The following is a 24,942-nucleotide window of genomic DNA, read 5'->3' as shown; positions in this document are numbered from 1 at the left end:
CAACAAATGTCCTACCGGGTTGGCCTTCCTAGGTCAGGGAGTGTGTCTTCGAATCTCTGCTGTCATGAAAAGGCCACTCTCTCTTAGCTGCTGTCCTCACCATGGCTCCAGAATCAGCACAGAACATCCCGGATGCTCTCTGCCTTCCTCAGGTCTCCGTGTCTCTGCGTGTCCTCCAATCCCACGTGTGGCCTGCCCCTGGGGTCCGCACCCGGAGGCTGCTGCTGCCCCCTCACACGGACGTCCAGTCTGTGAGCTCTTAGCTGCACCAGACTTTGTTGGAGCAACGATCACCACCCGTCAGGATTCTGGACCTAATGTCCACCCTTCCTGCTGAGGAGCGACGATGGAAACCAGAGCTGGTCAGGGGTGGGCCCTTCAACCTGCATCATTCCCAACATCCTTTTCTACCAGAGAATAGATCTGACTCTTCGTATTTCATTTGGCACTAACACGGGACTTTCCAAAATCTAGGTGCAGGTATAGAGAAGGTATAAAGAAAGGAGAAAGAAGGTCCCGTCCTGCTGTGTGTGGTCATGACGTCGCCGTGCTGCGCGTGTGATCATGACTTAGATGGTTACGCGGAGTCTCCCACCAGGATTTCTGGAGTAATTTTCAGCCTGGAGGGAGGCTGCCATGCCCGCACACTCACCGCTTCCTTTGGGAGAGTTCGTTTCTGTTCATCCTTTGGGCCTCGTCTTATACACAATGTCCACAGGGAATCCCGCCTTTAACGTCTTCGAAACCACGGACTGAATCCGTGAGCCTGTCTGGTTCCGCGGCTCGGACGTGTTCGTAAGTGGGAAGGATGAACACTGAGTCCCCGTGTGGGAGAACGTTCCCGACCACGTGCAGGTGGATACGGGATCCGCGGCTCCTGCTTCTCCTTAGAGACACACTCCAGGCCGCATTTCAATTTTGCCAAGCCCATCCCTCGGTGAGGACCTGCCGAGCCCCCCCCACGGGCCAAGGGCTGGTTTCACAGCAACTGAGTCAGAGCCTGCGGCTCGCCTGTCTTCGCAGTGCCGCTGTGAGGGGACGTCCACGACCCCCGGTCCACGGAAAGCAGCCGCCAGCCGCGCTGTTTGGGGGGAGTGAGCCGGATGAGGGCGATGAGATTATCTGTAAGGATCGGAAGAAAAGCAGCTTCAGGAGAGAGTGAACTACAGGAACCAGATGACAAGCCCAGCAGACCTCGGGGCCTTCTCAGGGAGGCCCGGAGAGCCGTGGCCTGTGGGAAACAGGAACAGAGCCTCAGGGAGCAAGACTGACCCAGAGGCCAGTGCGGCCATGACCGGGTCCTGGATGGGATGGGGGCTGCCACAGGAGTGAGCTCCCCATCAGAGGCACTAGAATCAGAAGGACAGAGGCCAATGGACACATCACGAGCCACTTCATAAGCGCAGAAAGACTAGGAGCCACGGCCACAGGAGCAAGACCGGGGCCAGATCTGGACGCCAGGAGCTCCTGAGGATGACTGGACGACTGGGACAGTCACTGCAATCCGGACCACAGCCGGACAGACCGCGGAAGGGCTTCCCCTGCATTCAAGGGGAATCAAGGCACGGAGACAGGGATAGACAATGTTAAGTGTCCACACGGAAGATGGTCAAGGTCCCCGCCCTCAGATGGGCCGCAGCCCGGCTGCCCCCCGAGCTCTGCTCTACAGCCTTGAATCCAAAGGGACGGGAGCGACAGCTCTGTGGTCTGAAGGGGCCCTGGGACCGTCCCAGGCCTGAGCCTCTCCCGCCGCGCGCGTGTGTTTGTCTTTAATGTGTGAACTCTGTCAGGAAACCGTATGCTGTCTTGCACCACAAAGCACACAGAATGTCTAGTGAGGACGGATTTGGTTTCGGAGTGCGTTTCAGCGGACAGTCATCCATGCCTGCGCCCCGGAGAGCAAGCCAGAGCTCAGGCCCGGAGGCCTGGCTGCCTGTGGCCGCAGGACAGTGGCCTCAGCCATGGGAACAGCCACATGCACTCGGGAAAAACATACCTGTGTCTTTTCCACAAGCCAGAGGTGCCCCCAAACAACCCAACAGCCTCAAAAATATTTTTTAATGGTGAGGAGTCCACAGAATTACAAAATCAACTTTAAAAGCCATACTAAAACGAACTAGGTTTCTTTCAATGGGGGAGACAAACAGACCAACTGGGGACAGAAACGGTTTGCTGGGAAGCACCCTTCTTACATTTTAGGACTTGCCAATGCTTTTGGCAAAACTCTGCTTCACCGGTGAGGGAGACTGAGCCCCAGAGAAGGATGGAATGAACAAAGGTGAGGAAAATCCACCAAAATGTGGGCTGTGATTAATGCTTGAGGTTTCTATGTTCACACACACACATTTCCTGTATGCATAATACATATTATATTCCACACTGAGCACAAAGCATATAGTCAGAAAAAAAATGTAGTTTTTCTCCCAGAAAAGAAGGCTCCCACAATGCTGTCCCCCGTGCCCACTGGCCTTGAGCCTGTTGGGGCATCATCGATGCCTTCTCCTAAAAGACAAATGGTTTTGTTGCTTGGGAAGGGTGGGAGCTGGGGGAAACTGCCTCTATGGGAACTGAGGTGTGTGTGTGTGTGTGTGTGTGTGCGCGCACGCTAGAGAGATTTCTTATAAAGTGTTCATTAAGTTATTTTGGGGGTGACCCTTTGCATCCTGAGGCCCAGCCATAGGACCTTTTACTCCAATAGCTGGGCTTCCCAAGCAGAGGCAGACCTTGGGAGAGAAACAGCCAAAAGTGCTTCCTCCCCACCAAGGAGGCACATTGTTATTAACTGGGAATCCTTTACAGCTGGGCCTGAGGAAGTTTTTGGCTGTAAACTGTCATGCACCACAGCCTTCACTGAAAAGCCTGGAGAGTGGAGATGCTTGTCCTGAGAACCAAGGAACAAAGATTCAGAAAATGAGGCAGAGAAAGGTGGGGGAAGAATAGGTAGGGAGGCCAGGAGAGCCCCAGAGGGACGCAAAGTCAGTAACTCCCAGCCTCTAGTTCTGCCAGCAAGTGGGGCTACCTCTCTGGGTGGTGTCCTTGGACACTTTGGACTTTATTTGTGGAGGGTAAAAATGTCGTTGCAAACGTTTGAAATTTAACTTTCTTTCCCTGGGCTTTTGTCCTTATTTGGTGGTGCTCACTGCTGTTAGGGGGCCCGCTGAGGTCAGAGCCAGCGTTCTGGATGGATCCGAAAGCTCTCTGGCATTGGTGAGCTCTTTTGGACTTTGGGGAAACAACCCCAGGACGGTCAGGGAGAGAGAGCTGGAGCCTTAGGGCAGGGAGCATTGGATGCCTCCGTTCCCACCTAGGTTTTGGAGACCCACCATCTCCACTGGCGACCCACCCTTCCTCCCCCACCCCCCTCACACCCAGCCTTTCACCTTTCCTCCAAGTGTGGGAGCTCAGGCTGTCTGAGGCCAGGGAAATGATCTTTGAGACACTTTTATTCTCTTAGGAAAGATGCACTCACAAGTCCTCCAAATCCCCGTGGCCAGAAGAGTCGGATGGAGGGCGACTCAGGAGGGTCTGGGTGTCAGGGGCAAATGAAGTCCTTTTGGTGCCTCTTTCCAGAAGAAAAACTCCCCACTCCGGTCATCCCCTTGGGTATCCCAGGCATCTGAGACAACAAAAGAAACTGAGAAATGTCGATAGTATCAAGGCGTGCTGGGCTTCCAGACTTTCAGTACCCATTTGGAAAGGGGCGCAAAATCAGCCCTGGAACATCCTTACTCCAGCTGGTGGGGGGGGGGGGGGGGGCACCAGACCCTTAATCCTTGCGCTGGCTCCCGGAAGCAGAGGCCGGGGGTCGTCTGCCCCCCGGCCGGGATCCCTCCCGCGGCTTGGAGCGCCAGGCGCAGGCAGGAAAGGGGTAGCCCCGGCGCACATTCCAAGTCCTTCCGGAAGACCCCCTAGCTAGGGCGCAGGGCTGTTCTAAATGGGGCGCTTCACCCCATGCACTGGCGGTTCCCATAGGGTGCGGGGGTGGGGTGCGTGCGAAGAAGACCGGGAAACAGTCTGGAACCACACGCTCGGGCTAGAGTGGTGGGCAAGGGCTTCCGAGGCTCGTGGCCAGCGCTCGGAGCTTCTGCTTCCTCTTCTCATCCTGGGCTCCAGTTTTGGGAGAAATGTTATTGTTTAAAGAGACCTTATTGAACTATTTCCTGCTCATTGTCACCTTTCCTTCGCTCTCCCCGCGGAGGTTCTCACCGAAAGGTAATAAACCACCCGCTCCCCACACCGCGAGGCGGGGCGGCCAGCCAGCCTGGCAGGGAGGCGCACCCCAGACCCTGCTCTCCCGAGAGCACCCTGGCCAGCCCCTGCTCACTCCCACCTTCCACAGAAACAGAGATCAGCCCACAGAAGCCACGCAAACCTCGTCATCAACGTCCTGTTTTCCTACGGGAAGCGGGAAAACTTCCTAAAAGGACTCTTTTGGTTGAATTTTGAGTATTTCCCACTGCGGGCGCGGAGCTCAGCCTCGGGCAGAGACTCCGGGCGCGGGGCTCCCCCTTCCACACCGGCGAAGGCGCGAGAACCGGGGAGGGGGGGCGCCGGGGTGGGCTGGACGGGTGTTAGCGCAGCCACCTGCAGCGCCGCGGGGCGAGGGACGTGTCGGGACGGGACTCCGCGCGGTGGAGCGCTGAGCCTTCAAAGGAGCGAGACCCGCGGGACCCGGGCGAAGCGGACAGGGCGCGCCCTTCCGCGGGGCTGGGCTCGCCGTGCGCGGGCGGGGCGCGGAGGGCCTCCGGCCGGGCGCAGGTGAGCCCGCGGTGCGGTCCAGGCTGGCACCGGTGCGAGAGCTGGGGCGCGTCGCCGGCGGCCAGGCTGCCCCTCGGGGACGTGCGGGCCGGGGCGAGCTCGGGCGCCCGGCTCCTCCACCACCCCCGCGCCCGCGGCCCGCCCCGCCGCTTTGATGGAGGTGCAAACATTTGGGGGAGGGCGGAGGTGTCGGGGCTGGGCCGGGGCGCGCGGGGCCCGGCTCGGGATTTGCATGAAACAGGCGCGGGAGCCCATTGTCGGCCCCCGGGCGCCCCAGCCCGCCGGCCGGGTCTGAAATGGCCGCGCGCGGCCAATGGGCAGCTGTCCCCGCACTTCAAAGGGCGCGCGGCCCAATCCGCCGGCCCCCTCCGCGGCCGCCGCTGCTCTATTTATGGGAGGGGACGCAGTTTCTGGCCCCAGAGACCTCCTCTAGCTGTGCCTCGCGGGAGTTCAAGTGGAGTCACTTCCCCCCTCACCCCTCTCCCCGCCCCTCCCCCCCAGATCTCGGTCCGCGCCCTCCTCTGTGGCCAGTGCTGGGAGCCCCCGCGCCGTCTCGGGAAAGCGGCCGCTGACCGGCGTGAAGGTGGCTCTCGCGTAGCGAGTCGGGCTCCGGGGGCGGTGGGGAGGGGCGGGCGGGAGGATGAGCGCCCCGGGCGCCGAGAGTGCGGGGAAGAGCCTGCCGTACCGAGTGGACCACCTGCTGAGCGCCGTGGAGAGCGAGCTGCAGGCGGGCAGCGAGAAGGGCGACCCCACGGAGCGCGAGCTGCGCGTGGGGCTGGAGGAGAGCGAGCTGTGGCTGCGCTTCAAGGAGCTCACCAACGAGATGATCGTGACCAAGAACGGCAGGTAGGCGCGCCCGGAGATGGGCGTGCGCTCGGCCTGGGGAGGCCTGGGGGAAAGTTCCCCGCCGGACGGTTTTCTCCTAGTGGGGGTGTTCTTGCTCCTTTCTCTCTCGGCGACAGAGCCCAGCGTCGTCCCCTAATTGTCACTCTCTGGGGCTTTCTCCGTGGAAGTTTGGGAGAAGTCTCCCAGACCCGTGCCCTGTCTGCTCGCGGGAACCCTCGGCTCGGTGCTTTCAGACCCTGCCTCCCGGGGCCATGGGATAGTGTGGAGGACGCTGGGGACTTAGGGGGACTCTGGGAGGGGGTACTGGGGGGCTTTTCCTTGCCCCCAAATGACAGATGCCTCTGTCCCAAGCTTCCTGCCTTACATCTAAAGGTCTAAAGCCTCAGACACGGGGTCCGCCGGCTGCCCCCCTTCCTTTGCAGGAGGATGTTCCCCGTGCTGAAGGTGAACGTGTCTGGCCTGGACCCCAACGCCATGTACTCCTTCTTGCTGGACTTTGTGGCTGCGGACAACCACCGCTGGAAGTATGTGAACGGAGAGTGGGTCCCCGGGGGCAAGCCCGAGCCGCAGGCGCCCAGCTGCGTCTATATCCACCCGGACTCCCCCAACTTTGGGGCCCACTGGATGAAGGCGCCGGTCTCCTTCAGCAAAGTCAAGCTCACCAACAAACTCAACGGAGGGGGTCAGGTGGGTGTAATGGAGGGGGTAGTGGTGGAGGGGATGGGCGGGGGCTGGGGGATGGCGGGGGGCCGGGGACAGTGCCCAGCAGGCTGGGTCTGCACCTTCCTCATGGCGGAGGGGACTGTGCTTGAGCGGGAGGTGACATCTGTTTGGGAGAAACATCACAGCCTTCTTCTGTTAAGCCATCAGTGTTGTTTATAGTAACCTGATGACGGCAGCACCAGGGTGAGGAGCTGGGCCGGGGGGCGGTGCTGAGCTTCACCTTTGGAGACTCAGGGGGTCTCAGGCTTTGGAACTTGCGCATTGAAGCCTACAGCTTCCCTAGGGGCAGACAAAAGAGCAGCCTTGGTGTTCAAGGGGCACTTTCAGGCTCAACCTGCACCACGGTGTTTGCTGCGTGGTCTGAACAGACTTGTAGATTTGTCCTCTTCTAAGGGTGGCTTTACTGGGGCGTTTTTACTGGGAGACCCCATGTTTAAGCAAAGCGCAAACCAGCTCTGGCTTTTAAAGCGCCTCTAGCCGTGCTGGGAGCTTCAGAACATTAATGCAGCAGGTCAAAGGATCTCACGATGGGCATTCATTGCCTTTCACGGTGTGGAGCACCTCACACTCCTTTTCCTAAACCAGTCGTGGGAAGCGGCACCTGGAGGGAAACCCACCAGCCTCAGCAGCAAAGACACTTCCTTGTGAGCGACGGCGTCTGCTGCTCCTTGGATGTGTTTCTGTCCTCAGCAGCAGGGCAGATGGACGTCCTGTGATCTGACGGTCTTGTCCGTGGGCTTCCCGCAGATCATGTTGAACTCCTTACACAAGTACGAGCCCCGGATCCACATAGTGAGAGTAGGGGGCGCACAGCGGATGATCACCAGCCACTGCTTCCCTGAGACACAGTTCATCGCCGTGACCGCTTACCAGAACGAGGAGGTGAGCGGCGGGGTGGCATGTGCCCTGGGAGGTCGCGAAGAATGCAGACAGCCTGTGTGTTGGTGGACTTTAGACTGAAAAGTTTCGCCTTTTCAAGTAATCTGCTATCACCATCAGACTGGGACGGAGGGAAGAAGTTCTGATAAGTGCTTGTTCACCTGTTTCTCCTTTAATCCTCTGTAAACCTGTCTATAAAATAAGAACCATCTATTAAATGCTCCAAGTAAAAAAAAACAAATATTTAGGTTAATACTGTGAGAATTTCTTAAGAACAAGTTGAAGGAGAGAGGAAATCTTTGGAGATCTTCCCGGAAGGGTAGGGGTAGGGGGCAACCCTGCAAACCTGGGCAGCATGGAGGGTCCTACAAACGGAAGGGGCAGCTACACACAAAATCCCAGTTCATGCCTGTACATCTCTAAGTCTGACCCCAAAGGACAGACATTTTGTGACTCGCTGGTTAAGTTGTCAGTGTTGAGCTATTTCCTAAGCCAATTCTGGTGATGCTTTGAGCCATGTTTGTTTGATCTATGCACAGAGAATGTCGTCAGCAGTAGGTTGAACTCACTGTGAATTCCACTCAGAAAAGCAGCATTGAGGAACTTCCATAAATGTACTGTTCTTTGAGAAGTATGACAATTACTGAGCCACTTCAGACCCAAATAGAAAAATAGATCTGGAAGGAAGTCTGATTATGTTTGAATATTTAAAGGGGGCGGGGGTGGGAGGGTACTGATGTTTCCCTATTTCTCAGGACCAAATCAAATCGTCTGGCTGATGGACAGTGTACCAGTCAATGTGGTTTCTTGTTTTTCAGATCACGGCTCTTAAAATTAAATACAATCCATTTGCAAAAGCTTTCCTTGATGCAAAGGAAAGGTGAGAGAATTCTCTACCCTTTGGGCAAAGAAACACACAGTAAGGAGAGATATTGCTGCAAATCCGATTTTCTGAATGTTCTCCTTTTTGACGACTCTACACTTTTTTGACAGAAGTGATCACAAAGATATGATGGAGGAACCTGGAGACAGCCAGCAGTCCGGGTACTCCCAATGTACGGTTTGTTGCACTCTGTCCCCACGTCCCTTGCTTCCAGGACCAGGCTGCTGAGAGCCAGACCTGGGGATGCAGGCGAGAGCATGTTTCTGGCTGGGGGGCAGGTGGCCCTCCGTGGGCGCGTGATGTTGGAGCTGTGTTAGGGCTGGTCTCCACTCACCCTCTGCTCTCCCTGAGGGTTGTGAATGCGCTTCTGGCACGTGGGATGGAGAAGGCAGGGGACAATCCCCCCAGGCTCTGTTGTTCAGCTTCCAGGCAGACTCCACCATGGCTGGGTTGGAGTGTGGAGGTCTTGGTGGGGGTTAGACTCTGCTCTGTCGGACTGAGGGAGAAGCCCCTCACCGTCCGCACTTGGAGATGGTTTCTGTCTGGGTTAATGGTGGTGGACTGAAGGGCCGTCTTTGGAACGATGCTTATGAGCAGATGGGGCTTCTCCCGAAGCCCATTTCAGTTCCAGGAGTGGCCCAGCAGCTCTGGCTGGTTTTGGTGGTGGGAACAGTGGCATGCAGGATGGGGAAAGTGCTGTAAGTCCAGCTTCCTTTCCGAGTTCCATGAGCCGGAGCAAAGTGGTGCAGGTCTGTGGGGCAGCGTCTGTAGGAGACAGAGTCCCGTGTGGCTGCCCTCTCCATGCAGGGAAGGGGCTTGGAGCCTGGACGACTGACATGATCGGGAGAGAGTCAGGGCTCGCCGCCGCCTGCAGAGGCAGTGGGGACCAGAACGGCACCTTCCGCCGACACTCGTTTTCCGTTCTCTGTCCGTTAATCGTCTGTTGCACTAATTTAACCAACAGCTCCCCTGAAGGGGCTTGGGGTGCCATCATTCTGGCACGTGAAGAGGGGAGGCTTTGTGGGCAGATCCGGACCTTTCCCTCATTTCAATGTTGTCTGAAGGTTGTTTGTCAGAAATTACAGCCAGAGTAGTTGTCCTCTTGGGGGTTACTTTTCTGAATTTAAAGCAACAACAACAATAAACTTAAAAGCAGTGATTAGAGAAGAGATTGGAGTGTGAGAGGTGGGCGGGGTGGCGTCAGAATGATTTTCTGGCAGACATGCACAGTGGGGAGAAGGTGAGCCTAAAGCAGAAGGAAAGTGGGCAGAAAACAGCACACGTCCAGCCAGGACACAGCTCCCCGTCCTGGGGAGGTGGTCGGAGCAGCTGAATGGAGGCTGGGGGCACCATGGGCGTGACTCAGCCCTGTGTGTCTCGAGCTCATCTGGCTCTGAATTTCATGTTTCTGGGTTTTCTCATGCTCAGCAGTTAGGGCTTGGAAGCTGACGGGCCTGGGAAGATTCTGGCAGGTTTGAGAAAGAGGGTTGAGGAAGCAGTAGTCGTTGGCCACGACTGGGGTCCCCAGCTCTTCTCAGGTGCTCTGTGGGTTTGGAAATCCTGTCAACCTGTGGCCTCTGCTGTGGAGCTGAAGCCCAGATGCCTTAAGACTTGGACTAGGAGACCTCACTTGGTCGGGGACCCCTCAGGAAGAGACCCCCAGATTCCTAGTCTCAGCTCTCATGTCCATCCTTTAAACAGATGGAGGCAACGCAAATGCCAGTTACTCAGCATTCTTTTCTCACAGCAGGGGGTTGGCTCATCCCTGGAACCAGCAGCCTGTGCCCACCCGCCACCCCCCACCCTCAGTTCGGAGGGCCCCTCTCTCTTCCCTCCACGCACGGCTGTGAAAGGTACCCTGCCCTCAGGAACCACCGGCCAACCCCCTACCCCAGCCCTTACGCACACCGGAATAATTCTCCAAGTAAGTCTTACGTCGAAGTCGGCCTGGGTTTGGGGGTGGATGGAAGAGCACTGTGCAGGAAGGCATCTGTAGGACGGACTCCAGCGATCCGGGGGCGGGGGAGGACCTCTTCTGGAACACACACCCAGGCCAGGTCTTCCGTGGCTCGAGAGGGACCTTTGTTTCAGGTCCATGCCATTGCTGCTGGCTCAGCCCCCATGAGGTCCAGGCCAGGGGCTTGTGGTTCTGAATGCACTGTTACTGCTGGAACTTTTCCACCCCAGAACTGTGGGTCTGTCTCTAGGTACCCATGAACCTCTCCAAAGTGATGATGTTGGGTCCACCAGGTGTAAGAGTTACTGGCTAGACCCCTGCACGATCGTCCGTGATTCTCCCACTGATCCCCTAAGTTTGTTTCTCCATGTATGGTGCCTGGACCAGCAGAGGCGTCACCTCGAACCTGGCCCAGGCGTACCCAATGAGCGGCCCCAGGAGCCCGATGTGTGCTTACAGACGATGAACACAGGGCCAGACCATTAAGATCCATTTGTCTAACTTCCTCTAACACCACGTATGCCCAGACTTAATTTTGTCTGGCTTTAAAAGGAGGAACATAGCTAATGAACACCATAAAACAATTAAGCAATTAAAGCTGATTTGAAATGAAAGGAGCTGATTTGGTAAAGAAACGGTCATGGGGTCTTGTTCAACCAGCGGCTAGACTCTGAGGCTAGAAGATCATATTTTCGTTTTGCCCAGAATAATGGTTTTTAAGATCTTTTCATCTCTCTCTCTCTCTTTTTTAAAGATTTTATTTGTTTATTTGACAGACAGAGATCACAAGTAGGCAGAAAGGCTGGCAGAGAAGTGGCGGGGGGGGGGAAGCAGGCTCCCTGCTGAGCAGAGAGCCCGATGTGGGACTCGATCCCAGGACCCTGAGATCATGACCTGAGCCGAAGGCAGAGGCTTTAACCCACTGAGCCACCCAGGTGCCCCAAGATCTTTTCATCTCTTAAGAAATAAAAATTTGGGAAAAGGCAGGTTAAAGTTATATTTATGTTTATTTTTAAAGATAATTAATTCCCAATCAAGTGATCGTAGGATTCCTTTTCTACAAGGCATCTGTTGATGTGAAGATAAAGAAAAAGCTTGGGTTTACTGGAATTTATTATCTAATATATACATTTGACCATAATTATTTGCCTTTGATGACCAATTAAATGGGCCAATGGATAGTCTTTTTTTTTTTTTTCTAAAAAAAATTACTTATTCATTTGAGAGAGAGCGAGAGCACAAGCAGGGGGGCAGCAGGCAGAGGGAGAGGGAGAAGCAGGCTCCTGGCCGAGCAGGGGGCTCGATGCGGAACCAATCCTAGTGGCATCATGACCAGAGCCAAAGGCAGCAGCTTCCCCGACGGAGCCTCCAGGCGGGCTGGACAGCCTTCTGTTCCATGCCGCACCCCTTCTGTCTCCAGTGCGGGGTAGCTCCACTTGTTGCTAGTGTTTCGCTGCATCCTGACACTCTTGGAAGCCCGCCCGCCCCACTAATGACGCTTTTTTATACTCGCAGCCTATTCTGACAATCCATCGCCGTGTTTGTCCATGCTCCAATCCCACGAGAGCTGGCCCAGCCTTGGGACCCCTGCCCACACCGGCATGCTTCCCATGAGCCACGGGGCCGGCCCGCCCAGCAGCTCCAGGTAACGCATGTCTGGACATGACCTGCACTGTCCCGGGATCGTAAGGGTGACACCATTGGTTTTTATTCTGCTGCCCACTGTGGGTTTTTATTCTGCTGCCCACTGTGGGCAGCCGGGCTGTCATGGGTAGTTCTGTCACTAACCTGGGATCCCAGGTTACATGACCGCATGTTAGTGTTCCAGTCTGTCTTCCGGGAGGGCCAGTGCCCTTGGGGTGGCAGGCGTGGAGCTGGGCTGTAACAGAGGGAAACCAGGACCCCCATCCCGGCTCTGGTACTTCCTAGTTCCTATAGGGGACAAGTCTCTTAAACTCTCTGAGCCTCGTTTCTACAAGAAAAAAATATGCTGTATAACCCGTCCTCAGCTTGTCTTTACAGAGTTGCTGGGATCAGCAGGTGAAATTTGAAGAAATGTTTCTAGAATCATTTTTGACAAGAGCTATTAAATTAAGGGAAAAAAAGAAAGTGTTGGCTTTTCTGTGGCTACAGGATCAAAGTCCTGAACATATACTCTGATAACTAGTAAAGAACTGTGAATATTTTATTATTAGCTTGAAAATAATGTACAGGGAGATTTCCTTAAAAATCAAGCTGATTGGTAAATGTATTGCTGTTTTTCGTAGGGTTATTAAAAAAATAAGTCAAAGTTGAAAGTCAACTTTTGTTTTCTGAAGAAACAGGCTCAGAGACATTAAACGATTTAGCAGGTTGTTGGCGCACAGCAGAGTGAGTCTGTAGACAGGTTATCTTGACTACGAAAGCAGTGTGATTTATTGTATATAGAATACCAAAACATGCCCAAAATCTTAATCCTTTTGGCTAGGAAACAATTCCTTTATAATAAGAATCTAAGTGTCTACTCTTTTTTTTTTTTTTTTGTTAAAAGATTTATTTATTTATTTATTTGACAGAGAGAGAGAGAGAGAAAGAGAGAGATCACAAGTAGGCAGAGAGGCAGGCAGAGAGGCAGGCAGAGAGAGAGGAGGAAGCAGGCTCCATGCTGAGCAGAGAGCCAGATTTGGGGCTCCATCCCAGGACCCTGAGATCATGACCCGAGCTCAAGGCAGAGGCCTAACCCACTGAGCCACCCAGGCGCCCCTAATTGTCTACTCTTAAAATATTAAGTGAACAATGCACAAAGCAGCCAGCTGTTCAAGGGCCAGAGGTGGCCCAGAACCTGCAGACCATTAAACAGACTAACCTGCAGGTTGCAAACCGCTAGCTCTGGGGTCCCTGCAGTCCCACTGCCGTCCCATTCTGATGGGGCATCTCAGCGGTGTTTCTTCTCTCCATGTAGCGGACAGTAAACTACTTTGTTCAGCTCAGGTTTGTTTTCAAGGTCAGATACACCTGAAATACGGCGCGGGGCTTGGTAAACAGCACAGCTCAACATGGAGTAAGGGAAAGACGTTCCTCTGTAGAAAGACATTTTCTCAAAGCAACGTTAGCATAGTTGGATGTGGTTTAAATCTGTGCGGCTAGACTGAAGGACTTCATACCGTGTCCAGCGGTTTCCTCCGCGCGTCGGGAAACAGACTGGAAACTGGCCGCAGCCCAGGGGCCCCACACAGCCCGTGAAGGGCCGCACTGGGATCTGCGCCCGGGTCCGGCTCCGGGCTGCTCACCCGGCGCGGTGTCCCGTGGACCTGCTACTGCACCGGGCGGCGCGGGGGACGGTGCCGGCGTCGGGCACCTTTTGTACCTTACTGTCCGGGAGGGTGCCGTGTCCACGGCAAGAGCCCCAGCAGCCTGGCGGGGCCAATGAACACAGACGCCTGGGCATGTCCCCCGGGACCTCTCGGGGTGTCTGGTCCCGAGCCCCAGACGACCGGCCTGGAGCACGAGCGCTCGGCAAGCTCTGCAGGCGGTCCCGTCCGCTGCTTCGGTTTCTCGCCGCCGGATGGGACAGTGGCTCTGTGCACCCGACAGAGCCTACGGCCTGCGGGGACGGCCCCGCCCAGGGCGCCAGTCGGGGGAGGGGGTGTCGGGGTCGGTGTCCCCGTGCGCCTCCCTCCGCGTCGCCGGTGGCCTGAGCGTCTCGTTTCCCCTTCAGCCAGTACCCCAGCCTGTGGTCCGTGAGCAACGGCGCCATCACGCCCGGGGCCCCGACGGCGGCGATGGCCAACGGGCTCGGCGCGCAGTTCTTCCGGGGCTCGCCCGCGCACGCGGCGCCTCTCACCCACCCGGGGCAGGCCTCCTCCTCGTCGGGATCCCCGCTGTACGAAGGGGCCCCCACGGCCACAGACATTCCCGACAGCCAGTACGACGCGGCGGCGCAGGCCCGCCTCCTAGCCTCGTGGACGCCGGTGTCGCCACCTTCCATGTGAAGCGAGGCCTGCGTTGGGACAGACGCCGGACTTCGTGTGGGGCCTCCGCTGTGGACCTGGTTGCCGTTCCGGGTACAGCGCGGCAGCTCGTGGGTCCAGGGGAGGAAGTAGTCCCCATCACCCTCCCTTTAAAGCGGGAGGAGGGGCCGCGTTCTGCTGTTCTGGGGAGCGCGGTGCCCGCCGTCCGCGGCCGCTGGTGTGCGCAGGTGAATAGGTTCGCAAGCCTCGCCGCTGGCCGGACTTACCGCGATTCGCAGTAAAAATGATTTTCTAGGGTCCAGAAACTGTCTGCCTCTCGTAGGGCACATGGGCGACTTGGCCCATCGGAGTCTATAAACTCCAGCGGTCCTACATGGGCAAGGTAAAAAGCACACTTAATTCCCTGCCTTTGCTTGGCGGTAGTTTCCAGGCCCTTTGTGGCCCGGGCCATGGCGCGAGCTGCGCTGGGACGGACAGAATCCCGTCATCACAGCTGAGGACCGCAGATCGTAGTTGAAACGCGGCTTTGCCTGCTCTGCCTGCTAGAATGTTCCAAGCATAGATAGTTAATCTCTCGTATTGTTAAACCTATGATTGTTTATATTTTTCTTCTAAGTAGCCAAAGACAATCAGCAGGAAACATTTTCTGCAAAATAAAGGCAATATCCAAATTTGGCTGGTTTAGTTATTATCTAGACTCCTCTTTTGGGGCGGGATTTTGTGATGGCTGGTGTGAAGACCTTGTCCCAAACCAGCATTTTAAATCTGTTGTGAACCTGATACTTTCTCCAGTGAGCAGCGAGTGAAATCCGCATGCATTTACTCAATGCTAATTACCACAAACATGCAAAAGATGACAAGTGATTTTCAAGAGCTTAGGTAGCCAGCACTGAATTGCGGATAATGACAGCATAGGACAGTAAAGACAAGCGTGAGATGTGTGTCTGATTCAAGCAATTCAAAGAAAAGCCTATCAAATGAATTGACAAAAAGTTACAGCTTGTATGTTTGGACAATATGGCATTTGTAAGTATTTTTCCTGCTTGTGTTCCCAGCAGAGAACCAGAATGGTGCTTTGTGCTTGATCGGGGCAATTTCTCCATCTAGTGGCTGAATCCTTAATCTGATGCTACTCTTTGGGGCTTAATATATTCAGAAGCTCTGCTTGCTGAGAGCTGTGGATGGCCCATCCACTGGGGCTTGGCCAGTAAGGCAGCATTATGGATGCACGTGGTATCACGGACGCTGGAGGTTAAGAGGAATAAGGCTAAGGGGCTTTGAACCCTCCTGAAGAAGTGGGGGAAGCATTTAAAAGTCAGCATTGCTCACTTATGAGTTACTGTATTGAACTCATGCCTTATCATTGCCAGGGTTGCAGTCCAGCGCTCGGGTCTACCTGCCCTTCTGGGACACGCACTGATCCACTTGGCTTACTGAGTGTGAACCCAGAACTCAGTGCAGAGGGCTGAGTATTTAGAGTACGGGTGCCTGCCGTCCACGGGGGACATGGTTCTCCTCAACCATTTTGCCCTTGAAAGTTTTCCTCTATGTCACAACTACTAGATTTAATGCCGCTTGCATGCAGATGCGTCCTAAATCAGATGATTTATAGACAGACACATTAGAAGAATATTTTCTCAGTAAGCTGCTTCCCGGATAGAGCTGGGAGATGAAACTGGCCCCGGTCTGCACTGTGGCTCCTGCCCGGCCGAGGTGCCAGCAGGGGCTGCTGGAGAAGGGCTGGGCTTTGAGGGCGTGGACAGCCCCCTGGGCTCCCACAGCGCTGGGAGTCCACACGGCTCTGTGAAGGCTGCCGCCAGGGTCTTGTCCTCCTAGGGTCCACCCCAGCGCCCGTCCCCTGGCAGGCCAGCAAGTGTCAGGACTCCAGGACTGACCTGAAGGCATAAGAGGAGCCAGGTGGAGGGTTCTGGAGGGCATGGCCGGGGGCCACAGGGAGACTGAGTCACACGGCCCTTTCTGCAGGGGCTTTCCACTCTGGCTGGAGAGACTGAATTTACATGTGGAAGGTGGACTGGATCTTGACACATTTGAGTTTCCAAAGGTGACCCAGAGTTCAAATTCAAAAATTAATATTTATATAAACCAAACAGTGTTTTTCTGGTTGTGCCATGGGGCAGTGGCAGCCACATAGTGCAAAGAACCTGCAGTTTGGTGCAGAAGACCTGGATTTGAGTGAGAGTTACCCACTCCAAGAATTCAAGTTCCTTATCTGCAAAGACAAAGAAAAAAAATGCTCGCCCATCAGTGTTGTTGTGAGAAATGAAAGAGAGAAAGCTCTTGGAAAGTGGGTAGAAACAGTGACGTGTGCTATAGCATCGGAGGTAAGATTCCAGGCTAAGAAAACAAGTTATTGCCAGCTCTATTTATGGAACCCTTAGAAAGAGGTACGGCTGCATAGAAGGAACACCTAGTTGAGATCCTTGGCCATCGGTCCTAACTCAGAATGCAAAGGGAAAGTCCTGAGTTGTTTCTCTACCAAGATTAAGGTAGGTTCTAAAGTTTTCAAGAACAATAAATATATAGCCCAATTTTAAAAGAAGGAATTATACAATCTGACCTCCTTGTCTTTGGGGTTCCAGAGGGTCTATACAAGGTGAAAGTGATCTTTAAACATTGTTCCCTGCCACTTTGAATGTCTGTGGTCAGATTGTTTCATTCTTTTTTCTTTTTGGGGAAGGTGGTGGTAATAGATAGGGATTATGTCTTCTAAAAGGAAAAATACTTTTCAAAATATGTATTTAAAAGGAGATGTGTCATGAACACATTTCTGACCAGGAAAAAGGGCAAGTGAATCCATGATATGTGTGCAAGATTAAGATGGCACATCTGAAATCAGGTTAAAATTACAGCCAATCGGAAAACGAGAAGCTCACATAACGTTAAAGGGATCTAAATCTCCAATTCTTTTTATTTTTTGGCATAATATTATATATATATTTTAAAAATGCATTATCCCACACTAGAAAATTATAGAGCCCTAATAATAAAAACACTGCATTTGGATTATGGCAGTACACCCGGAAACCGGCAAGTGGCTTGTGATTAAAATCCTTTCTCCTCAATTCCCAAAGCTATAGTTGTGAGAAGAAAAGCTTATTTTTCTCATATCTAAATACGTTTATAATTCTAATTTTTTTCTTATATAAAAAAGGAAGAGGCTAGGGGCACCTGGGTGGCTCAGTGTCTTAAACCCTCTGCCTTCAGCTCAGGTCATAGTCCTGAGGTCCTGGGATCGGGTCCCACATCGGGCTCCCTGCTCAGTGGGAAGCCTGCTTCTCCCTCTGCCACTCTCCCTGCTTGTGTTCTACTCTCATTATCCCTCTCTCTGTCAAATAAATAAATAAATAAAATACTTAAAAAATAATTTCTAGGGTGTCTGGGTGGCTCAGTCGGTTAAGTGTCCAATTCTTGATTTTGGTTCAGGTCAGGATCTCAGGGCCACGGGATTGAGGCCCTCATGTGGGGAATCTGCTTGTTTCCCTCCCTCTGCCTCTCCCTCTCTGAAATAAATAAATTAATATTTTAAAAAATAATTTCACATTAGGAATTATAAATAAAATTTATTGTTTTGAAGTTTTCAAACATATTAGTATAAAACTATGATGTCATTAGCCTGCAAAAAGTTAGTATTTTATCAAATAAATTTTATGTAAACATCATAGCAATGCCGTGTGGGTTTATAACATGTTAAACAAATATATGACCGCAGAGCCCTGGGGCGGGGAGACATGTAGCCACCATGGAGTAACGTGGCCGCGCAGCCTGGAGGCGGGACACTGTCCCTGGAGTGTCGGCAGTGATGAGAGGAGGGTACGTGCCATCAACTCAAAACAACCTTGAAAATAACAGAATTGCAGCTCGGAAGTCAACAAAAGAGATAGACCAGAATTATAGAAAATATTCAGTTCTAAACAAGAAGGAAAAAGTTGAAAAAGATGGGCCAATTGGAAAACAAATAGCAAGCTGGTGATTTTAAACTCAGGCTTGTCGAGAATTAGAGTCCGTGCAAGCAGTCTGAACAAAGCAAAGGCATGGGCTGTCAGACGTGGGACGAGCAAGACCTAGCGGTGCTCCCTACAGCCAGTGCACTTGAAATCTTGACGCCCATGTGTCAGAAGAAAACCCCGGGAGAAGATTTGCCATGGGCAGAAATGCGGGTCAACACGAAGCTGGAGTATCTGTGTTGATCGTAGGCTGGACCGCAGAGCACAGAATAGTCCAGAATAAGGTGAGCAAGGGGAGCAATGGATCGGGAGCCTCCTGAGGACATAGGAGCGGGGCCTGTCCACGCACGTCTTCCACCCGGAGGACAGGGCCAGCGACACCTGCTGTGGGCCGGCGACTGCTGGGAATATTTACTGTGATTGTCTCTTGTTCGTAGGGCCTGGGGGTTGGGGCAGAAGCCTTTTATTTGCTAGAGTGGCGTCCAGAAGTGGTGTAGGTCACAGGACCGAGTGCTGAGTCTGATGCTGGGATCATTTGTTCCCACGAGGGCAGACCGTGACAGCTGTCATTATCGGCCTCTTTACTCTTGCCTGTATCTGCGCCCTTCACCGTGGGACTGCTCAGCTCCTCTCCCCCAAGGGCAGAGTCTCCTTTCTCACTTTTCACATCCCCAGATTAGCCGTGTGACCTACTTTGTCCAGGGGAACGTGGGCAAGAGGGACAATGTGTTGGTGGGGAGACAAGGCTTCAGCCACTTCCTCGAGAATGTCGCTGGGAGCTAAACTCTTCTCTTTTGGGCCCAGAAGGTACACGGAAGGAGCAGAGCCCTGGCAGCCGACCCGCAGAACTGCGGTGTCAAAGGGAGCTTTGCCTGCAGGCCCATGGGCATCGTGTCACATCACTAAGATCTTGTGGGGGATTGCTCTGCAGCAAAAGCAAACAGATACGGAAACTGGTACTTAGAAGTGGGACTCCACCGTAGCCAAAAACTGAACTGTGTGAGGTTAGCTTTGGGATGGCTGGCGGAAGGCCAGGAACCTTTTAAATCTGGGGGTGTGGCTACCCATGCTCACTAGCACAAAACATTTGGTAAAACTGTTTACCTGCGGTAACTGGGAAGTTAGGGAAGTCACCGGGGAGCGTGCGGGACTGGGCAGCTGGTGCCCGCACAGAGGACTGAAAGGCTTTCAGCAGCAGGTTGGTAAGACAGTAAGAGATGAGCTCAAAAAAGGAACTGGCCAGTCTCCAAACAAAACGTAGAGGGAATTTACAGGTTCCAGAACTTGCTAGGGAATCATTTCTCACATCTAGTCTGTCCAGCTTGGGCCAAAAGCAAATCGGAAACGCTGCCTGAACTGCACGGCTGTGGGATGAAGACCGAATCAAGGGTATGAAACAACCTTTGTTAAGACTTCCGAACGGATCAGGGGGATTCTAGAAAACCTTTCTACTGCAAAACATCTCTAAAATTGTAAGGACTTTATCTCACACCTGCCTCAATTGTCCAGAGGGCCGTGTAGCCTGAGCTCCCCGTCATGCATCGGTGACTTGTCCAGCCATAAACCTGGACATAAATGCGCAGCACTGATCTGTGGGAGTTTCCACAGTTCTCAAGGGGCTCCTCAAGTTGAGCTTGTGGCGACAAGGTATGAAGGGAGGTGCCCAGAGGAAGTAGCTGGGAGACCTCCCTTCACCCAAGTTCAAGAGGTATCCTGAATCCCAGCGTCTTCTCCAAAGACAACAATAGGGCACGCCACGGGATAAAAGATGAAATGGAGGAAGAGAGAGTGAGATAGGTGAATGTTCCTGACTGAGTCTCAGACCATCCTTCTCACTCCTCAGAGCATCCAAGATTTGCAGAGACAGTGCCAGATTCCAGATAAGGAGCAGGATGGTGTTAAAAAATATGGATCTATTTTCTCCAGAACACGAACTCTTCAGGACAGCAAGCAGATTGTCCCGTTGTCTACTTGCTGGGCTGGTTGAAAAGTGCTGTGAATTGTATTCAACAGAAGACACACAACCCAAATGACACCAGGAGCTTGCATCAGCAGTGCACAAGGGAACAGAGGAAGGCATCGTACCGGAGGAAGGAAAGAGGCCACCAGGGAGTGAGGACGCAGAGGCCATGGGAGCGAATGGGTTTGAAGAGGGTTTCAGATTGTTGGCAGGGGTGCTACCCTTGTGTCCATGTGGACAGCCGTCGAGTTTGAGAGGAGCTGATGGTAAATGTTAGAATGTTAAGAAAACATGAGAGAAACAGCAAAATCTCTATGGGAAATCTAGAAACCACACACGACTCTCTGAGGGAATGGTTGGCTTACGTCTGGATAGACAGAGCAGAGGGCTTAAAGCATCCCATCTGAGACAGTAAAAATGCGGTTGCCTTTGAAGGTAAGGGTCAACAGCTAATAAGAAAAGACACGAGGTTGAAAAGTCGGGACGTCTGGGTGGCTCGGTCAGTTAAGCATCTGCCTAGAGCTCAGGTCATGATCCCAGGGTCTTGGGTTTGAGTCCCACATCCGGCTCCCCACTCAATGGATAGTCTGGTTCTCCTTCTCCCTCTGCCCCTCCCACACTTGTTCTCTCTCTCTCTCTCTCTCAAATAAATAAAATCTTTTTTAAAAAAGGACATGAGGTTGAAAAGTCAGGAATCTATAGAAATGTTGTAAGGGTCTACAGAGAATTTGTTAAACCTGAGAAAGTGAAGATATCTTACTAAGCCAAGAGAAGGTCAAGTACGAGCTCTGTTGGACTCAGGAGAGTAAGTCACACGACGAAGAGCACAGAGTGTACGTCAGAATACACGTCTCGACCACAGAGAGCACGGAGCAGCTGCCACCAAGAGCAAAGGCTAAGTCAGCTACACGGAGAGCTCCAAGAGCAGAGCAGACAATACCAGACAGCTCAGGGGGCTCAGAAAATGCTTTGCCTTAGGGATGAAGATGAACAGTTCACCCTGGTTCTGAAGGTTGGAGCACAGAGTTGGGAGCCAGCCAGCCATGCGGAGTGTCAGATGACACAGAGCTTGGCTGGTCACCGGAGCGAGAAAGTGAACATTGAAGAAGGAACACGGACAAGTATTCTCTGGGGGGCACTCTATGAGCGATAGAAGGTAAGAGAATTTGTAAGCAAGGTTTGAGTTCGGTGACAGCGATGTGAAGCTTGCTCTGTTCCACGGTAAAAGCTCACCTGGAAGCTGAATGAAATGCCTGCATCTGAAAGTTGAATTTCTTAGCGAGTTCTGCGAGCAGGAGACCCGGCTTTGCAGGGGCAGCTGTGTCTGCAAGACTGTGAGGGGATGATAACCAGCCGCTGGTAACCAACAGGCCTCTTCCGAGTGTCGATGGGTGAGCACCTGTCCTCCACTGACACACAGTAGGCTGTGTCTTTCGTCTACACCAAAGCAAAGAGAGTCACCAAGAAGTGTCCCCCACGGAGACATCAGATGCCTTCTCTGGACCCGGGGCCAGCTCCTGAGGAGGAGGGGACAACAGGCTCTTTGGGCCACACCTGTGTGTTAGCAAGTGTTCTTTTTCTTTTTTTAAAAAATTAAAAAATATATATATATTTTAAGTGAACTCTACATCACACATGGGGCTCAAACTCATGACGTGAGGATCAAGCGTCTGATGCTCCCCAGACTGAGCAAGGCTCTTTCTCATTAAACAGGCAGTGCCTTGAGATTTCTCTCTTCCTTGTCTTTCTTCATTTACAGAGGTTTGGGATTGTGAAGGGCCTCATGTCTTCACAGTAGATAACTTTGGTGCCTGAGAGAGCAAACCAATCTGTTCAGGGTCTTAGTTCAGAAAAGACTATTCTGAAAGTCTTCTCTCTTTCTCAGAAAGAGCAAATAATCCATCCCTAACAAACGAGGTCATCATTTTCATGGATACCTCCCCCTTAGCCTGTTTAAGAACAAGCCTACACTCTCATGTGAGCAAAGGAAGAGCGACCCTGATCCTACAGGATCGCATTTGACGTTTGTATGAGCATCTCCCCTCATCAAGCCTCCGTGCACCCACCTCCAATGACTGCATGGTTGGAGCGTCTCATTACACAAGGCATTTCATGAGCTTCCACGTTCCTAGCGAGCTGTATGTTGATTACTCAGTCCCCCAGTTCTGTAGAACCTAACTTTGTCCTCCAGCCGTGTTAATCGGTTTTTGATGGGATAACGCTGTGTAACAAACAACCTCTAAACCTCAGGTACTCTTGAAAACCGAATCCTTGTTTCTCACTCACACTGCGTGTCCTTGTTTATGACTGAGGTCTGTGGCTCTGCTCCAGGCAGGGGTGGTCTAAAAACTGTCCATGGGTTTTTTCCACAGGGACCAGGCTTGAGGGAGACCTTGTCTGGGTATACTCAACTGACTGAGTTCTCACGGTGGAGGTTGGAAGTGGTAAGAGATTCAACAGAATCTCCAGCAGCAGAAACTCCCAATGTTTCCTTCTTTCTTCCTTTTTTTCTTTTCTCTTTAAAGCATTTTTTTTCAAAGATTTATTTATTTATTTTTAGGGAGAATGAGAGCAGGTTGGGAAGGGGCAGAGGGACAGAGAGACTCTGAAGCAGACTCGGCCCTGAGTGGGGCTCGAGCTCTCAACCCTGAGATCATGACCACAGCCGAAACCAAGAGTCAGGTGCTCCACTGACTGAGCCACCCAGGTGCCCTGAGATTTATTTATTTATTTAAGAAAGAGAGGGTGAGAGAAAGAGAGAGGGTGTGCTCGCGAGCTTGGGGAGGGGCAGGGGGAGAGGGAGAAAAGCAGACCCCCTGCTGAGCAATCTGAGCCCCGTGTGGGGCTTGATCTGATGACCCTGAGATCATGATCTGAGCTGAAACCAAGAGTCAGAGTCTTAACCAACTGAGCCACCCAGGTGCTGCCCGCCTCCCCAACCTTCCCACGTTTCTTAAACCTTTTACTGGTAACCGGCAAGCTTTAACTTTCACCATATTCTACTAGCCAAGTCAAGCCCCGTGGCTAAGCCCCACGTCAGTGGAATGGGGAACCCTAACTCCCTGCGCAGAGCGTCCTGTGGAGACAAGACTGAATATTTAGGAGACAGTAGCGCGGCTTAGCATCACCTCTCCAACTTTGAGCCAAATAATGTAGTGCTTTTTTCCCCACGACAAATAAATGCTTTTTAAGTGATAGCTTCTTAATGACTTGTCATGTGTATAATTAAGAAATTTTGTGTTCCAGTCCTAATTAATGTATCTTCTGTGTTTGGTAAATGATTTCAAATGTCATTAAAATATACTATTTTAAAAGTCCTTATGAAAGAAAAGCTTCCCCCTCCCTTTTATCCTTTCCTTCATTTGTCACCTGTAATTACTTTATACCACGATTCACAGAGAACCTGCGTTAATAAACATTCTTCTTAAAGTAAAATTTGGTTCTACAAACTGGCGGGAGAAAACGTTGTAATTACAAAGATGTTTACATAACAAAATCCCTTGGAAAACAAACCAGGCAAATAAAGTAAGAGAAGACTTCAAGCGAGACACTTGTCTGTGAGCTGAGTGAGGGGTCTTACTGGGTAAATGCTGGGACAATGGCGGGTGCATGGTACGAGACCAGCGTCCACACCCACCTTCCCTGCAGAGCGGTTTCCCTGCTGAGAGTTGGAACGGCCCTCCCTGCCACACGGACTCTGTCCTGGAGCTGATTTGTGTGCAGAGGTTCTGGAAATGGAGGTTCCTCTTCCCAACTTTGCTCACTATGGCCCCCCCTCCACTTCTCCACTTGAAAGGGAAGGTTTACTGCTGACTCACCAGGATCTTCATTGACTCAGGTGTAAAAGCCTCCAGACATCAAACGAAAGGACAATTGTTCAATTTCAGGGCATCATAAAGGTCCCAGACTCCCCCCAATAAATCCCATGAGACACTCACTTCCCAGCACCCAGACACACACCGCTTTGGTTCCCGCCACCCACAGAAGCAAGCCGGCCGACCTGACTGCCAGCCCTTAGATCCTGGAAGCTGGTAACAGCTGTCATTTTGGGTGATTCTGATGCATTTGTCACTATTCTGAGTGCATTACATCTGTCAGCTCAACCTCCTGAGCAACCTGTCTTCTTTTCACAGAAAAGGAGGCTGAGGTAGAGAGTAATGAACTATCGCTTCCAAGGTCACACAGCTGGGAAGTGGGGGGGAGGGTAAGACATGTGCCCAGGAACCCGAGTGTGCTTGGCTTGGCAGGACTAAGGCAGGTGTGCCTCCCAGATCCGACATGTGGGACCTCGGAGGGTTGACACACACACAGACAAGGCTGCCATGGCTCCAAGGGGGAAGCCAAGAGGCGTCTGATAGGTTAAATGACATTATACAGGGGAGATGGTGCTGCATCTGCATGCTGGGAGCAGGGGTGGAAGGAGGAAGGGGTGGGAGAGGAACGTGGAGGGTGGTGAGGCAGTCGTGAGGTGCAGACGGGTGCTGGAAGAGTGAGGCGCGCCGACCCCACACCTCCACCACTCTGGTGTCCTGCCCCCTTCTGTCAGCAAGGACACAGCGAACACACGTATGTGCTCACCTTGTGTCAGGGTGGGGAGGAAACCCCATCGCTCCATCCAGAACAGAGAAGTTTTAAAGGAAGACACACACTTGAATCATGCTAAGTCTTAGGAGAAAGGGCAACCTGGGCCGGGACTGCTTTAAGGAAGATTGTGAAGAACATGTCTCCAAGGAGTGACTGAAGCCAAGCCCGAGTCCCAAAGCCCCAGGCAGGGGGAGATTGCTGGGAGCGCTTTCCTGGGGACCCAGACGCAAGCAGAGACAGCACCTGGAAGGTCTACACGGATGGAGTGGAGGGAGCAAAGAAGGGCGGGAGGTAGAAGGGATGGGGGCAGGACAGGACCGGGCAGGACAAGACCAGCCAAGACTTGGGTGGTTTTAAATCGCGGTGAAATGCATACACCGTAAACAATTTGCCATCGTCACTGTTTTTATGTGTATAGCTCAGTGGCTTCAGGGACA

The 24,942-nt window shown here is 52.7% G+C and overlaps 1 protein-coding gene across 3 annotated transcripts; it reads left to right on the top strand.

The window, feature by feature from the left end:
- Positions 1–5,398: 5,398 nt before the first annotated feature.
- Positions 5,399–14,125, top strand: TBXT (T-box transcription factor T). Of its 3 annotated transcripts, none has more exons than XM_032837218.1 (8): positions 5,399–5,604; positions 6,027–6,291; positions 7,075–7,209; positions 8,025–8,086; positions 8,200–8,261; positions 9,840–10,013; positions 11,562–11,691; positions 13,744–14,125. In XM_032837218.1, the coding sequence occupies exons 1-8, from the start codon at positions 5,399–5,401 to the stop codon at positions 14,015–14,017; spliced, it is 1,308 nt and encodes a 435-aa protein (XP_032693109.1). In that variant the 3' UTR covers positions 14,018–14,125. The 3 variants fall into 3 exon arrangements, with proteins under 3 accessions (XP_032693109.1, XP_032693108.1, XP_032693110.1); XM_032837217.1 differs by having other exon boundaries at positions 9,837–10,013; XM_032837219.1 differs by lacking the exon at positions 9,840–10,013.
- The last annotated feature ends 10,817 nt before the right edge of the window (positions 14,126–24,942 follow it).

The sequence above is a fragment of the Lontra canadensis genome, unplaced genomic scaffold, assembly GCF_010015895.1.
Source record: "Lontra canadensis isolate GAN:19392208 unplaced genomic scaffold, GSC_riverotter_1.0 scaffold97, whole genome shotgun sequence".
In the NCBI taxonomy this organism is placed as follows: Eukaryota; Metazoa; Chordata; class Mammalia; order Carnivora; family Mustelidae; genus Lontra; species Lontra canadensis.
The sequence above is the reverse complement of the archived record's forward strand: the minus strand, read 5'-3'. Positions and strand labels throughout refer to the sequence as shown.

What these genes read in the sequence shown, in the direction of transcription:
- TBXT (XM_032837217.1), top strand. Translation starts at nt 5,399, where the DNA reads ATGAGCGCCCCGGGCGCCGAGAGTGCGGGGAAGAGCCTGCCGTACCGA. An exon ending in CCGCTTACCAGAACGAGGAG is followed by an intron (nt 7,210 to 8,024) that starts GTGAGCGGCGGG and finishes CTTGTTTTTCAG; the next exon opens with ATCACGGCTCTTAAAATTAA. An exon ending in GGCCCGCCCAGCAGCTCCAG is followed by an intron (nt 11,692 to 13,743) that starts GTAACGCATGTC and finishes TTTCCCCTTCAG; the next exon opens with CCAGTACCCCAGCCTGTGGT.